Source organism: Pteropus vampyrus, unplaced genomic scaffold (assembly GCF_000151845.1).
Source record: "Pteropus vampyrus isolate Shadow unplaced genomic scaffold, Pvam_2.0 Scaffold217, whole genome shotgun sequence".
In the NCBI taxonomy this organism is placed as follows: domain Eukaryota; kingdom Metazoa; phylum Chordata; class Mammalia; order Chiroptera; family Pteropodidae; genus Pteropus; species Pteropus vampyrus.
The window spans coordinates 2003949-2020120 of NW_011888998.1; the positions used below are offsets into that span (position 1 = coordinate 2003949).

Here is a 16172-nt window from a genome sequence, read left to right on the forward strand (position 1 = left end):
AGGCTACCATAAAATGTCCACCATAGAGGCCTTTGCTCCAAGACCACCCTGGTCTCCCCTGGGGGTCTCCGAGGGGCAGGCCCTCACTCTCTCTCCCTAAAGGGACTCTTTACTGTGATGACAGAGCCCTCTTCTCTGGCAATTCAGACCTCTGTATTATAGATGCTGAAGAGACAGAGGCTGCCTGTGAAAAAGATGAATGTGCTAGAGTAGTGTGTGTGTATGCATGTGCGTGCGTGCGTGCATGCATGGGTTGGAGGGATATGTGTGTGTGTGCACTAGAGGGATGTGTGTGTATATATATGTGTGTGCTAGAGGGGAGTGTGTGTGTGTGTGTGTGTGTGTGTGTGTGTGTGTGTGTGTGTGTGCGTGCGCGCGCTGGAGGAGATATGTGTGTGCTGAAGGGATGTGTGTGTACTGGAGGGATGTGTGTATGTGTGTGTGTTCTGGAGGGGTTGTGTGTGTATATGTGTGTGTGCTGGACAGATGTGTATGTGTGCTGGACAGATGTGTATGTGTGCTAGAGGGATGTTTATATGTGTGCATGCACATGTGTACACAAGGCTCCTGCCTACTGCTGATCCAAGGGATGCAGAAGGCTGGGATGCTCCTCAACGGCCACTTCTTTTGACCTGCTCTGTGGATATTTCAGAATGAGGTGCTCAACAGGCAAATCCAGAAGGAGATCTGGAGGATCCAGGACGTGATGGAGGGGCTCAGGAAGAATAACCCGTCTCGGGGCACAGATACAGCCAAGCACAGAGGTAGGCGCCTCCCGCCAGCCTTGGGGCTTCTGGCCTCACCAGAAATGCTCCAGTGTCCCTGGCCCCTGTCCCACACCTGCCAGCTCACACTTCTCCAGGCCCTTACAGTGTGCTCAGAGCCAGTTAGGGCCTTCTCAGGGCTCCAGAAGCTTTCCCGGGCCCCGGGATGGTAGGTAGGGCTCCCTTATCCCTACCCTCAACCCAAGAGTAGACCAGATATACCACTCAGAGATGATATTGACCCTGATACCCTAGACTCCTCCCCAGAAAAGGTCAAAGAGCACCTGGGCCTCCCTGGCCCCTAAGCCCATGGGCCCCTTGGTAGTCTAAGACCACTACCTTAGTGTCTTCCTTCAGCCGTGGAACCTTGGGCTAGCTTCCTCTGACATCTCGGGGGCAACAGTGTCATTTCCTTCCATCATCTTCCCCTGTCCAGCATACCTCTTCGGCCTGTGACTCAGCCCCTATAAGAAGTACCTTTGATGGGCCCACGTGGCCCTGAGGCACTAAATCTTCCCTTCCACATGTCCGGGTCCTCCCCTGCGTCCTCCCCCTCGGAGCCCATCCACACTCATGGTCACATACCACCTCAGCCTTCATCTCTCTCCTCTTGTTTTCCCTAAGGAGGACTTGGCCCCTCGGCCACCTACAGCTCCAACAGCCCTGCCAGCCCTCTCAGCTCCGCCAGCCTCACCAGTCCCCTGAGCCCCTTTTCACTGGTGTCTGGCTCTCAGGGGTCCCCTACCAAGCCTGGGTCCAATGAGGTAAGCTGAGAAAATGGAGTAGAAGGTAGGTGGGGAAGGGGGGACCAGGTCTTCATCTGCCTGAAACTACACAAATTCTGTGCCATCTCTTCCCCAGTGGCCTCCAGTCCTAGTGCTTTAGTGCCCTGTCTAAGGTAGCCATTCTCACATCAGTCTGGTGACCTTCCCCCCAGATTTCTCCTTTACCTGCTCTCATCTCCCTCTGCCTTCTCCAGCGTCCTTTAGGGAAGTCTCTTCTGGAACATCAGGATGGTTAGCAAAGATACCAAACACTTCACAGGAATTTAAATCCAGGATTGTTCCAGGGGATAAGAAGATTGAGGGCTTGTGTGGGGAGCAGTTTCATAGTCAGTCAATCAGCAAGTGTTTACTAAGACTCTACTGTGGGCAAGGGATGGTGGTGTCCTCTCAGAAAGACACCGCACCTGCCCAAGACTTTCGTTCAGGGAGCCCAATGTCCAATGGGGACCAAGACCGATTCACAGTAGCCGCAGGAATGTGGCACTGTGTGTCTCAATACCGAACCACGTGGTTCAGACCGTAATGCTCTGATGTTCCAGAGAGAGGGTGGGACTTGAACTGGGCCATGAAGCACTGGGACAGGTACAGGAACAAGGCATCGCAGGCAGGAGAGGTGTTGGAAGCACAGGTACAGGGGTGGGAATGTGTCCAGTACGATGGGGAGGCAAAGAGGAGAGAGCTTTGGAGGAGAACTGGGGAGCGATGCGGAGTGGTACACAGGTGGGGGCTCGGCGGAGGAGAGCCTGGAACGCCAGGCAGAGAGCTAGGTCTGCAGGTGGAGCTCTGTCCCGACCATGGGTGGGTGTTCAGTGATCCAGGGCCCAATGGGTCTCAGCATTGCCATCTGCCTCCTGCTAACGCTCTTTTCTCCTGCTCTCACAGTGACCGATCTCGCTCCTAATGCTCTGGCTTCTCTCTGCCTCAGGAGCCCGGCCCGCCACGGCCTCCCCTCCCCAAAGCCTACGTGCCCCTGGAGTCTCCTCCCACTGTGCCTCCACTCCCTAGCGAGAGCCGCTTCTGGCCATACCCCAACTCCCCTTCCTGGCACCGCAGTGGCGAGACAGCCAGGGGTCAGGTACCCAGCACCCTTGGGTCCTGGAGGGCAGGGGTGGAGGGAGTGGGACAAAAGTCCAGGTGAGAGGGCAAGGCAGGACACTGAGTCATTTCCCCATTCCAATATTAATTTTCCCTCACCTCAATTTCTGCTGGGCCCTCTGCCCAGTCAGACTCTGGGCTAAAGAAAGGCTTGAGATACACAGGCCCTTTCCACTTTTGCTCTCCTTGGACAATGGGGAAATGAGTTGCTGCCCTACCCTGTGCCAGGTTCCTGGGCAGCCCCCCACCATAGGTGACGGTATGACCCACTCCCTACCAGCATGACCAGACAATGGGAGCTGAGGGATCCCCCCACAGACACACACTGGTACTATGCCAATCCTTGCTCTTGTCCACCCCAGACCTCAATCCTCCCATGCTCGCTCTCTGTCTCTTCCTTGCCTGTGTTCTCTCTAAGCCTACTAGCCCCTGGACTATAAGGATACAGGCCCCTTTCTCCCCTGTTCTGGCCCCTTCTCTCACCTAGATCCCAGCCAAGATCCAGGAGAGATGTGCAGTTAGGTTTGGAAGAGGCTGCATCATGAGTAGACATAGTCTCGTGCCTGAAATTGGGAAACCCACATTCTCACCTCGGTTCAGCTACTGGTATATGCATAACCCTGAGGGTCTGCCGAGAGAGGTGGACAGAACAAGTAACAGCACCTCTGTTTTATAGGCAAAGGAAGTTGGTAGGACCTCCCCATGCTCTCTAGCTGGGCTAGAGTGGAGGTTTCTGACCTCTGGCTTAGGCTTCTTTCTCTGTGCCTCTCACCGGGACTTAGATTCTTCAGCTGTATAATTGAGGAGATGGTGCAGATGATGGCTGAGGTCCCTTCTAGTCTCATGATTCTGTGAGCCACAAGCTAAGTGCCCCTTTCCTGTCCCCAGAATCCCGGTACCAAAGCTCCCCTGGTTCTTTTGCTCCGGTCTTGGGCAGGATCCTGGCAGAATCCTTAGAGATCCTTGGCCTTGTAGCCCCCTCCCCTCTGGCTCATAGCAAATTGGTGCTTCTCGGAGGGGCTGGCTGGAGGTTTGAGCCCTCATTCTCCAAGATGACCTTACATTTGCCAGCCTTATGCCTCCCTGCCCACCTTCCAGCTGACACACATAGAGTGTCCCTGTCCCATGTTTTCAAGGGTTTGTGCTCCAACTATTGCTAACCCAAGAAACATCACCAGGGACCCAATTCCTGGCAGTCACTCCAGTGTCAAACATCTTGTCCTTTCTTCCCAGCCCAAGGCAAGCTATGAGCAAAGCAAGAAAGAGCCCCACCAGACATCACTCCTGGACACCTCTAGAGACATCAGCCTTGTGCCCACCAGGAAAGAGGTGGAGGCAGAGAAGCAGGCAGCTCTCAACAAAGGTACCGCTGTCCCTTCCTTCCTAGAGGTAAAGCTAAGGGTCAGAGAGGAGCCTGGGGTGCGCGCTCACACCCAAGGAGAGTACTTATCCCCCAAAGCCTTTCATCTCTGCAGTGTGTGAGCCTGAGCCTCTCTGAGAAGCAGGCTCCCCTGTCTCTCTGCCTTCCTCTCTCCCACTGGCTGCCCTTTCTTCCTGCAGTTGGCATTGTGCCCCCACGGACAAAGTCACCCACCGATGAAGAAGTGACTCCATCAAGGGTAGTGAGGAGGCATGCCAACGGGCTCCCCAATGGACTCTCCTCCCGGGTGAGTATTCTCCTGCAGGCTTCGAGAGCTCAGGCAGGCTGAGCCAGGCCGGAAGCGGAGGGGCCTCTGTGTGTCCACCTATCTGTCACTACTGTTCAAGAAACCCAGGGCTGGAGGAGGAGGCAGAATGAGCAGGAGGAGGGCAACAGCCCCACGGGAAGAGGCGTTCTTCTTTAGGCAGGCATGTCGAGGGACGAGGAAGATGAGCATAACAAAAATGAAAGAATATTTAACCAGTGGTCAGAGCCCAGTGTGCTGGCCCAAGGCAGTGTATTAATGACCTGGGGCTGCTAGGAAATTAACAAAATGCCACCAATTTGGTGGCTTAACACAGCAGAAGTTTATTCTCTCACAGTCCTGGAGGCCAGAAGTCTGAAATCGAGGTGCCAACAGAGTTGCTTCCTTCGGGAGGCTGGGGGTGAACCCACTCACGGCCCTCTCCCGGCTTCTGGCTGCTGCTGACAGACAGTCCTCGGCGTCTCTGGCTTGTAGACACCACTCCACTCTCTGCTTCCACCTGCACATCACCCCACCCTGTGTGCCTTCTCGTCTCCCGTGAGAACACCCATTACTGCTTTCAGGGCCCACTCTAATCAGGATGATCTCATCTTGAGATCCATAACAATTATATCTGCAAAGACCCTATTTCCAAATAAGATCACATTCACAGGTGCTGGGAGTCAGGACTTGGACATGTATTTGGGGGCCACTATTAGACCCACTATAAGGAGGCTTCCCAGAGAAGGGAAGTTGAAAGGATTAAAGAGGATGGAAAAGTTGGTGGGAAGCTATGGCTGCTGTCACAGCCCCGTCTCCCACTGCAGCAGGAGCGCCCCAAGAGTGCTATATTTCCGGGCGAGGGCAAGGTCAAGATGAGCGTGGAGGAGCAGATTGACCGCATGCGGCGGCACCAGAGTGGCTCCATGAAGGAGAAGCGGAGGAGCCTGCAGCTCCCAGCCAGCCCAGCCCCTGACCCCGGCCCCCGGCCCGCCTACAAAGTGGTAAGTGGTAACGTCCTCCCAGCCCCCCACAGGCGTGGCCTGGCATCTGCTGGCACTGCCCACTCCCAGAGTGGCCAGGCTGGGCCAGAGACATAGGGGGCAGGCTGGGGTTTAGAGAGGAAGGGGGCTGGGGAGGACCCAAGCTGGGCATCTGGGAGAATTGAGCTGGCTTCTCCCTACTTGACAGAAAAGAGCCTGCAACAAGTTTTTCCTTTTTTGTGTTAAAATGAAAAATAATTGATAAAAAGGGTTGCCTTAATTGTTTTAGTTGGCATGAATTGTACAAAATCCAGTTAATAGAGGATAGTACAAAATCCACCATGCAGAAGTAGCTTATACATATTTCTAGAACACTTTCTATGTGCTGGGTATACTGAAGATAATCAATAGTTCAGCATTACATGGGACAATACAATTCACAGCTCCCTTTCACATTATCCCATTTAGTCCTTTCAACAATGTGAGGTTAGGAATTATTATCTCTATTTTAGAGATAGGGAAACAAAGTCACAAGAAATTAAGGGAGTCCTGGGCCACGCAGCCATTAAGCACAGAGCTCAGAAGCATCTGCCGAATTTTTCTTTCCAGTGAATTTCAGAAATATGGAAAATTATGACTCACAAGTCCTGCCCTCAGAGAGTTTACATTCTAGTTGGTAGACTGGAAATTCTATAATATGAAATGATTAGAGACCAGCGTAAGAACACTAATTCAACTGCCCAAAATATGTGGCACAGGAGTTGAACACAGAGCACAGCAGGATGGGGAAGGACAGGTGCTGACAAGAGTTATTGCTCAGATTTCCCTTCAGGCCGTTGCAGGTGGGCAGGCTCTGGATAAGCAGCATGGAAGCAGTGAGATGGTAGCCAGATTGGGCATGTTGGGAAGGGACAGTGAGGACATAGCATGGTCAGGACTGCCTGGTGGCACCAGTAGCAGTGGACATGCCATCCGCTAGGTGCGTCGTCACCGCAGCATCCATGAAGTGGACATCTCCAACCTAGAGGCGGCCCTTCGGGCAGAGGAGCCTGGTGGGCAGGCGTATGAGACGCCACGGGAGGAAATTGCCCGGCTTCGAAAGATGGAGCTGGAGCCCCAGCACTACGACGTGGACATCAATAAGGAGGTGAGCAGAGTCCAGGGGTGGGGGTGGGGGAGAAGCTCTGAGAGGGATGGAGGCAGTGACCTGGGTCCCTCCACAGCTCTCTACCCCGGACAAAGTCCTCATCCCCGAACGGTACATTGACCTGGAGCCTGACACTCCCCTGAGCCCCGAGGAGTTGAAGGAGAAGCAGAAGAAGGTGGAGAGGATCAAGACGCTCATTGCCAAGTCCAGGTAACAGTTAGGCCAGGTGAACCTCCACTTCTTCTGCCCACCTGGCACCTAGGACACCTGGGGCACTAGTGCTACTGACTCCAGCATCTCAACACATGTCGTTGGGGACCCTGAGCCTCTCCAGCGAGGAGCAAATAGAGGCAGTGGCTCAGGGCAGCGGACTGGGCCCAGCCCTGCAGCCAGGACAATGAAGCTGCCGTTGGCCGTGCAAAAGATCTGCCAAGCTCATGCACGTGCTCTCATCACCAGGTTGCCCCCTGGTGACTTCTTTTCCCCTTCAAGGCTGCCCTAAATGTTTACTTGAACCTTCTAATTCATTTTAAAATGTGTGGGTAGGGGTCCCAACATGTGTTTTGCCAGGTCCCTCTCACCTTTGGGGACAGCCTTGCTGGAGACCAGAGCCTGCACATACACAGCCCCTTGGCCCCCCTGCCAACCTCAGTCCATCCCCCCCAAGCCAGTTGGACCATCCTGTCCCCCCACCATGTCTGTCTGTGCCTCTTCAGTATGCAGAACGTGGTGCCTGTCGGCGAGGGGGACCTTGTGGACGTGCCCCAGGACTCAGAGAGCCAGCTGCAGGAGCAGGAGAAGCGGATTGAAATCTCCTGTGCCCTGGCGACCGAGGCCTCCCGCAGGGGCCGCATGCTGTCTGGTGAGAGGGGCTGGGCCTCGCTCTGCCAGGGAGACCAGCTGACCATGTGTAGGGGAGGAGGCACGGCGCTGCGAGGGGCCAGGGATAGAGAGGAACAAGGCCAGGGAGATGTCCCTCGAGGTCAGGATGAGCATTTGCTGAGCACCAGGTATTGTGCTAGACTCGGTGGGTGCACAGGCCCAGAGCTGCTGACATGTAGGAGGTCGGAGCCATCATGACCCTATTCTCCGCTACATGGAGGAATGGCCGAGGCCATGCAGAGAGCACAGGGAGCCATTCTATCCGGGCAGGTTGGGAAAAGTACAGAGAAAAGGTGATAAGTGACTTGGTTGGAAATGATAAAAGGATTTCCCAGTTGTAGAGTGGGGGCCAGGTATTCCAGGGTGCGCTTCCGCCTCCCCTTCTTGCTGCACGCGGATAGGCAGCACAAGAGAAGATGGTGCAGGTGACCAAGGAGCGGAGAGCGATACAATGATCACTTTGGCTACTGACCCCAACCCACTTTTTGCTAAGAAAAGATGAGTCTGAGGAACTGAGAACACACTGGTACACTGTGAGGTTAAAGTCAACAGGGGCTTAGGACATCGCCCAGAATCGATGAGAGTATAATTGGCAAGAATGAAATGAATGAGGATGGGAAGAATGAAAGAGATTCTGTATGAACAGGAGCATGAAAGGCAGAGGAAAGACAGTGGTTAAGCCTGGGAGACGAAATATTTCCTCCCCCTCGAGACAAGATGGCTAGGACAGAGAGGGAGAAAGAGAGCGAAGGCTTTGAAGGGCAGTCAAGACGGATGTCCCAGCAGGTTCTGGGATGCCAGGTTTGTGATGACTTCAGTTGAGAGGCAGAAGCAGGTGTGCCAGCCATGGTTATAACAGCCTGGGCGAGAGTCAGGCAACAAGCAAATAAAGATTGTGGCTCATAGCTCAGCGGAAGGGATGGTGTTAACTATTGGTGATTAAGAGGGCTCGAGTTATGACTCTCTGAGACTCCAGTTTCTCATCTGAAAAATTTGGAAAATTCAAATCAAAATACCTGTCCGATGGTGTGAGAAACAAACCATGTGTGCTAAGCACCTAGCACAGCGCCAGGCACGCAGTAGGTGCTTGATGAATGCCCGCCAGCTGTAGTAGCGGTGGTGTTGGTGATGGTGGTAGTAGTAGTTGAAACAGCAATAGCCGAAATAGAAATAAGAACCATTTGTGTTTTTTCCAGCTATTTTAAATATGAATATTTTCAGAAATCAGGGGGGTTTAGGCTACAATGAAATGGATTTAAGCAAGCCTTGAGGAAGAGCCTACTGGCAGTTAGTGTATAATGAACCTTAGAAGGGTGGCCAGGGAAAGGCCCTGGAGGTATTTCAGAGAGAGGCTGTCAGTGGGCTGGATTTGAGGCAAGAGAAGGGATGGGCTTCAGAGAGCCCCATGCTGCAACCAAAAGGCAGCAGAATCAGTTGGGCTGCAGGGAGGCCTCTGTCAAACCTCCCTGTAGTTTAGCGGTAAAATGAATTGAACCTTCCAAAGATCAAATTCCTTATGCTCTGGGCAAAAAGCAACTTCCTGTTTCAAGGGTTAGAGCATACAATGCTGTTTTTACTGCTTCCCTCTGCCCCTGCCCCAGCCCCTGGCTCTCTGTACCATAGCTGCCCAGCCAAAGGTTCCGTGGAAACAAAACCCGCCTGGCCTATCAGATTCCCCCTCCGTACGTACCAGCTTACATTTCAGGGTCTGCGCACTGAAAGCATACAGTCATCTGGCTTTTGCCAAAACCCCAACTATTTGAAAAATGGCTGTGGCAGGGCCAGACTTAGCCCACTGTTCCCACCGCCCCTGGCATATGGCCCAGATTCCCAGAGCTGCAGCTCTGCCAGGCACAGCAAAGACTGGGCACATGAGGCGTGGGTTTAGGTCCATGCTGGGACCTGTGTGTATGGGGATACTGGACACGGGCCAAGAGGACAGTGCAGCGGACACAGGATGTAGAGTTAGTGCCTGAGTGTGAGTGTGTGGTGTGAGCAGTGATGGGAGTCGCAGCGTTTGTCAGCCTGCCCCGTGTATGCAGATGTAGCGATTTTAGATTCGTATGTGTGGCATGAGGTCACATGCAGTGTCTATATTGGTAATGTTTGTGAATACACATGTATTTGTATGTATTCAAGTGTGTGATATGTGAGGGAGGGAATGTTTGAGTCAATATAGGAGTGTGTGTGTGCACATGCATGCAAAATGTCTATGAGTGTTGCGTGGAGACCCATTATTAATGAGTACAGGTGGTATTTGATAAGCTGTTGGAGTGTAGATGTATGTTTATATGGGGGTACAATACAGGGTGGAGGTAGTGTTTATGAATGCATGTGTTCGTGTGTGGTTGGCATTTTTTGCCGTATGGGATTCTAAAAACTTATTTGTGTTTGGCGCACAATGTATGTATTGCCGTACTTGTGAACATCTACCTGTGTGTGCGGTTCTGGGGAGAGCACAGTCTCATGAATGTGAGTATGGGTGACCCATTATTTGTGCATGCAGATGTGATAGTACTGTGGACACACATTATAATACCACATCTGTCCAGTATGTACCTGCTGCATATGTGAATTTTAATTATTTCAATGGATGTAGTCCTAATATAATATTTCTCTCCCTTCTTTAAAAGGTTATAGTTAACATAATGAATCTTGTTCTTTCTCCTTTCATATCATTGTAAATATCCTTGTCTTGCTGACCTCTGTGGAAGGGATGCCCACAGGGGCTATAAGGATACGGATCTGTTTATAGCTATAGAAATGTTCTCAAACTGTTAACACTTTTAAAGTTGTTATGTCTACTTTTTTACAAAAGATTTCCTCTCTTTAGTTGTGCCTTCTTATAGATGTCAATGGGCCTCTCAACTTTTATCTCTCTTTTAATTTTCCTGTTTCTAATCTCCCATGAGTTAGAAACCCAGGCAGTCGACACCTATCAGAATTGTGTATAAATAAGAGTAACTGGACTCCAAAGATCTCTATGAGTAAATTTTAAGAGCTTCACTACATGTCCCTCGTGACATCTCTTTGGCTTCCTTGAGACAATCCTTGCTCAGCTTTTGGGTTTTTGATTGTTTTAGAGGCGGAGATTACCAGATAACCAGCCATCGTGATACATATGAACACACAAATGTTGTTTGGAAAGCGTTTGTGAACGTATTTGTATGTGAAGTTAGGTGTGCTGGGCCATGTGGAAGTGCACAAACACACATGTGTGTGAGTTGTGTGCAGTGAGTGTAAAGAGGCGGTGTTGCCGGATCCCGTGCACCGTGTCAGTATTGTGTGTGGCAGACACAGCTTCCTGCTTGCGAGCGAGCCCCGTGTCTTCCTATGGGTGTGTGTCCATATGCGATGGGTGCCGCACAGGGCAGGGAAGGTGACGAGGCCCCAGGCAGGGTGGGGAGCAAGGGAGCAGGAAGTTCAATGCCAGGATTCCTCTCTTGAAGGAAACACAGTGTGACCCTGGCTGAGGTCTGGTTCGTCCCTGAGCCCCAGTGAGGAGGACATCCTCTCCCCTCTCCCTCCTGCCTCGTAGCTGCGCTGAGGGTCACGAGGGCCTGGAGACCGCGTAGAGCTGGTGCCTAACACCACGCTCGTCTCATTGTTCACAACATGGAATGATAATGATAATAGAGTAAAATCTCATCAATTCAAAGTCACCACTTTAAAGTTTGTTCAGCGGTGGATGGAAGTTTGCCTTTACTGGATTAATGCGAGAGGTCTTGAGTGATAGTGGGGCACACGTTTCTGAACCTTTGAGCCTAAGTTAACAGAACTCGCTTTCAGCCTGTCAGAAGCCTCCGTTTTCATAGTGATCACTTTACTTCAACCTGGTCATAAACGGGGGCCTTCAAGCCTTGGGTTGGTGTGATTTTACTGCACTATTAATCATTATCATAGCAACATCACCGTAGATAAGGTGCCGTCCCCATTCTGTCCGCACCGAAGTGGAGAGGTGTGCGACCCTCCCGTTGCCCAGAGAGGCCGGCCTCGCCCGCAGTCACGCTGGTTCTCAGCAGAGCCTGATTTGGCCAGGTCTCCTCTGGGGCCCCATGCTCTCCACGGCACCCCAGAACCAGGCTGGCTCTGCCTCAGCTTGAACAAGTCCCCAGGCCCAGCTCTCCTCTCTGCTTGCCGCCTGCCCTGCTCCCTGCCCACCCGGAGCAGGGCCTCACCTGCTCACTCCTCACCCACCCCGGTTCACTTCCCTGTTCATTTCTGTTTCCAGTGCAATGTGCCACCCCAAGCCCTCCCACCTCCCCTGCTTCCCCGACTCCACCAGCCAACCCCCTCTCGTCTGAATCCCCACGGGGCGCCGACAGCAGCCATACCATGCGGGTCTGAGCTCTGACGTAAGCACTTTTATACTGTATTTCATCCACCCCAGGGACTGGGACCGCTGCCCTCACCCCCATTGAGCCATGTGCACCCTCTCATTCTGGCATTGCTTCACCCCTCACCCCCAGTGCCACGAGCTGCTCTTTCCCCGCCATCCCTCTGCTTGAGCCCCCAGCATCCCTGTGCAGTGCTGGACGAGGGCTGGCTGGCCAGGCGCTTCTTGGACACTGCAATGCCAATGGGCTTTGCTTCTCCAGAAGCAGACAGGGAACAGAGCTGAGGCCTCCCTTGCCCACTGTCAGGAAGGAACTTCCCTGACACCCCTCTCCTGTCCCTCCTGTCGGCCAAAAAGCCTTCCATCTGTTAAGATACTCATCAGTCCTGCCTCAGGAGCCCCCAGAAGCTACTTCTCCCAGATCACTCCCAGATCTTATTGTAAATTAAAATAACATCGGAATCTATAGCCAAAGGCTGTGTACCTTCCTTACCCCTAGCACACAGCTGCTCAATATCAGGCAAGTGAGAAGCACTTTGACTTTTATTGATTTGTTCCCCTCTCTCAGGGTTGAGGGAGTGGGGCGGGTTTCCAGGTTTTTATAAGAAGAGACTTCTCGCTCCTGGGAGAGACTGTCTAGAGTCTGCTTCTCTGGGTGGCACTTTTCTCACCTGATTTCTCTTCTCTTTAGTGCAAGCCCTGGCTGAGGCCAATGCTGTGAAGCTCCACAGAGCTACCTTCTGAAGCCCTCCTCTGCTCGCCTGAGGTCCCGGCCCCCACCCTGGCCCCAGCCCCTGCGCTCCCATGGGAAAGCTGCAGGGAGCCAGGATGGGGGCCAGGGGCTGCTGCTGAGAGGAGCGTGGATCCCCGTCACACTGGGCCCTGCAGCCCTCACTACCCAGGTGGCGGTCCTAGGCCAGGGCCTGAGATGGAGGGGTGAGGAGTACCCTGTCTGATGCCCAAGTCACAGGGAGCCTAGCTGACCCTGGCTGGGCCTGGGATGGCCCTTCTGGAACATTCCCTGATGGAGAAGACATCGTGGTGGGAAAGATGCCCTGGGCGACCTTAGGGTAGAACTAGAGGTGACGAGAAGATGGACAGCCTGCCTCTTCCAGCCCTCCTTGACACGTGGACAGGACCTGCCATCGTCCCCTCCCCCTATCAACCCTACCCTACCGCCCCAGCTTTACCCAGGGCTTTGACACATCTCTGTACATGGGTGCCCCTTTGGGGTCCAGTGGAGACTGACCACCCTGCTTGAGCCAAAGAAGCTGATGAGAGATGGGGAGAGGCTCCCTGGCTCCCAGAGGGGACGGTGCTGGCTGTGAATAGAGGGCGGCAGGTCTGTGCAGCGTCTGAGAGGAGGTAGAGAAGGGATAGGGGAGAGGGAGAGATCCAAGGAAAGTGGGAGGGAAAGAAGCAGCAGGATTCATTTGCAAGTAAGACGACAGAAAAGGACAGGAGGGTAGGGTAGGATTGGTTTCCCAAGGTGGAGCCATAGCTTCTTGGTGCCAGGTACAGTGCCCGACCCTCTGCTCTGCCCCTCCCACCTCGTCCCCAGGATCAGTGGGCCTGCTGATGCGATGGCCCCAGGAGGACCCACCAGTGAGCATACCGTGGCTTTCAGCTGAGTGCTTGGCCAGGAGATGTGGGTAGGGAGTGAGAGGCTTGGGTAGGACAGTGTAGGAGACTGATGGCCCTTCGTAGGTCTGAGCCTAGTGTCTGCCTCTCCTATGGGCTTGAGGGCAGAGAGAAGAACCTGTTTTACACAGGGTGTGGTCAGCCTTGGGGCCTTTCCTAACTATTTTCAAGATACTTTGCTTTCCCCCTTTTCCCTGGAATGTGCTGTGGGCCAGCTGAGACTGTGCCCAGGGAGAGGGACTGCAGCCTTAACCTGGGAGGCCAGATTCTAGGACCCTGCCCCACATCCCAGGCATCCCAGAGGAGGACTAGCTGAGGCTTATGGACTCCTAGCTCGGCCCTTGTAATCCATCTACCCGGGGAGGCCAGTGTGGGAGAGGCGGAAGCAAACTCTTTCTTCCTCAGCTCCGCCCACCTGTAGATGAATGTAGGGGAAGGAGGGACTGTGGAGAGGAGGGAGGGGAGGGAGCACCTCTGCGAGCCTCGGCCCCTAGGCTTTCTCTTTGCCAGAGTTGCCCCCAAGACTCCAGCCTGACCTCCAGCGGTCCCAAGATCAACTCTTTTATCTTCCAGCAATTCTTCACTCCTTCATGGCTGGGACAGTCACTGACTGATATGCAAGTAAAGATGACAGTTAATTTAGCAAATATCTATCGAGCATCTTCGATGTACCAGGCACGATTCCACGTGCTTAGGATATTCTCCTGCTTATGAGGGGTCACAGACTGGGGGGATTCCACTTGTCTTCACTTCTAGCAGTTTTTTTGAACATGATCCTTGGCTACATCTCCCATCTTTAGCAAAGCTCAAGTACCCAAAACTGTCCTTTCTCCTCTACAGACTGGCAGGTAGGGTTGTCTCTTTCCCCACACCTTTCTCCATCCACAAGACACAGATTTTTTAGGGCCTTTTATGCCTTCCCCTCCCTTTGTCTATCCTTTTTTTTAAGTGGTATTTTTAGAAATACATGTGAAGTACCAAGGATTAGTGTCTGCACCTCTGTCACCTGTCCCTCACCTCTTATTTCATAAAGCTGGCCCTTTATGTTGCTTTACATGCCTTAATATATGTTTTATGAAGATTATACATATTATAGATATATATGTAATATATATGTTTGGATGTCTGGTCCTTTCCTAGAACTCCTGCCCAGGCCCACTTTCTCTCCTCTGCTTTCCACACCATTCTGAGCACGTTGCGGCCGTACCCTATGCCTTTGATCCAAAGAAGGGAAGAGAAAGACTTATTTTAAGACAGGTATATTTTACGCTTTTGTTACAAAAGCAAATCTATTTTCAAAGTGTGCAATGTCTGAATGGAATTGGAGAGCGATATGAGGCTGGGGTGGCTGCCCCGAGGTCCGACTCTCCACCTTTCCTCCTTCGCCAGCACCCTCCCTCCTCCCACTCCACAGTCTGCAGAGGATTGGTCCCAGAGCTCAGAGAGCATCTTGCCAGGGCAGGACATTCCCTTGGAAACCCTCGTCTAAGGATTTGATTACACTGTCACTGTCAATTCTTGATGACCCTCTAGGGTTATCGGATGTGAATCCTCTGGAAGGAAATGTTTACAGTGTGTGCCCAAAGTACACCCATGCAGCACCCCCACCCCCCCCACCCCCCCGCACCCAGCCCAGAAATGCTCCTGGACCACCTGCTTTCATCACCCTGCTGAAAAGGGCAGAGAGTTTAATGGCACCCTGTGCCAAACAGCACCAAGAATGTCAGTCTGGTCCTCGATGGACCCAGGATACAGTGCAAAGGCCAAAGGAAATGGTTTGGGATCCCTGGTCCTTCGATGCAGATGTGTTCAAGTTCCTTGGACTTCTTACACTCCTTTTCACTCGACTCCTTTCCGGTCCGAGTCACGTCTATGGCATCTGTTTTCCTCTGTGACCTTTCCTCTGGGAGCCGTTGTTAAGGGCCCCGGTACCTTGGTCTGGCATCCAGACTGTGAAGTCAGCTTCTGGGCTGAGGAGGGTTCCCCGGACAATGTAGCATCTCAGCCTTGCCTCCAACAGCCCCAAGGAATTCCTCCAACCACTGCCACGGGGGTGCCAGACTAAGACAGCTCAACCTTCCAAACTGCTTATCAACTGTTGAAGTGGGCGAGGGGCTCTTGCCTTGCACAGATTTGGGCAGGATGAAAATCTTTTGTTCAGATCTGGAATCTTGGGTTTTGGAATTGAGCACAGAACTCCTGGCCATCATTGGAAGCCTGACTTCCCAACTTTGACACTTACTGGCCCCTATTCCCAGCCTAGAGCATCTTGCTATAAATGACTGGGGCCCAGACGGAGGCTCAGGGCTGAGTACCCCACCTGGGGATAGCCCTGGTTACTAATCTAGAGCCTTCCCAATTAGCACATTACCTCCCTGATCAATAACCAAGAGGCTGCAATCAAATATTGCTATTGTCACTTTAAAGATTTTCTGAGGTTGCAAGCTGTGCACATTTGCTCTCCTGCCTTGGCAAGAGGCATGTTCTTGGGACAGGGCTGACTATAGCAAGAGGAAACAAATTCCTTTCCCTTTTAGGCACCCCCCCCCAACCTGGAAGCTCTTAAAACTAAGGAAAATATGAAATATACATATATATACATATATCTATTTATGCACATATTGGGGCCAATCTGATTTGCTAGTATTAGACAATAAACCATACAAGGAAATGTATGATTTCAGTGTCTTTACTTAGAATAAAAGTGACCTTAGAAGAAGAGTTAAGGTTAGACAAACAAGGAGCATCTCCGTCAGGGGACCAAACAGCAGTAGCAGCCCCTCAGCATCTTTCTAACCAATGAGTCCTCTCCCTGGGGAAGGGGGCATCCTGACTGATAGACGAGGGTCTGAGTCCCCCTCTCAGCAGCATTCTT

At 52.5% G+C, this 16172-nt stretch overlaps 1 protein-coding gene across 12 annotated transcripts in view; it reads left to right on the top strand.

The window, feature by feature from the left end:
- PLEKHA6 (pleckstrin homology domain containing A6) overlaps positions 1–14279 on the top strand; it is a 139640-nt gene extending 125361 nt beyond the window's left edge. For 11 of the 12 annotated variants that reach the window (XM_023538291.1, XM_023538292.1, XM_023538296.1 and 8 more), the window contains 10 exons: positions 653–764; positions 1389–1528; positions 3878–4007; positions 4205–4311; positions 5136–5312; positions 6271–6438; positions 6515–6648; positions 7155–7300; positions 11552–11675; positions 12348–14279. In XM_023538291.1, coding sequence (XP_023394059.1) covers positions 653–764; positions 1389–1528; positions 3878–4007; positions 4205–4311; positions 5136–5312; positions 6271–6438; positions 6515–6648; positions 7155–7300; positions 11552–11667 — 1230 coding nt within the window. In that variant the 3' untranslated portion in view covers positions 11668–11675; positions 12348–14279. The remainder of the gene's footprint in view (positions 1–652; positions 765–1388; positions 1529–3877; positions 4008–4204; positions 4312–5135; positions 5313–6270; positions 6439–6514; positions 6649–7154; positions 7301–11551; positions 11676–12347) is intronic. The other variant, XM_023538294.1, reaches the window with a different exon arrangement.
- The last annotated feature ends 1893 nt before the right edge of the window (positions 14280–16172 follow it).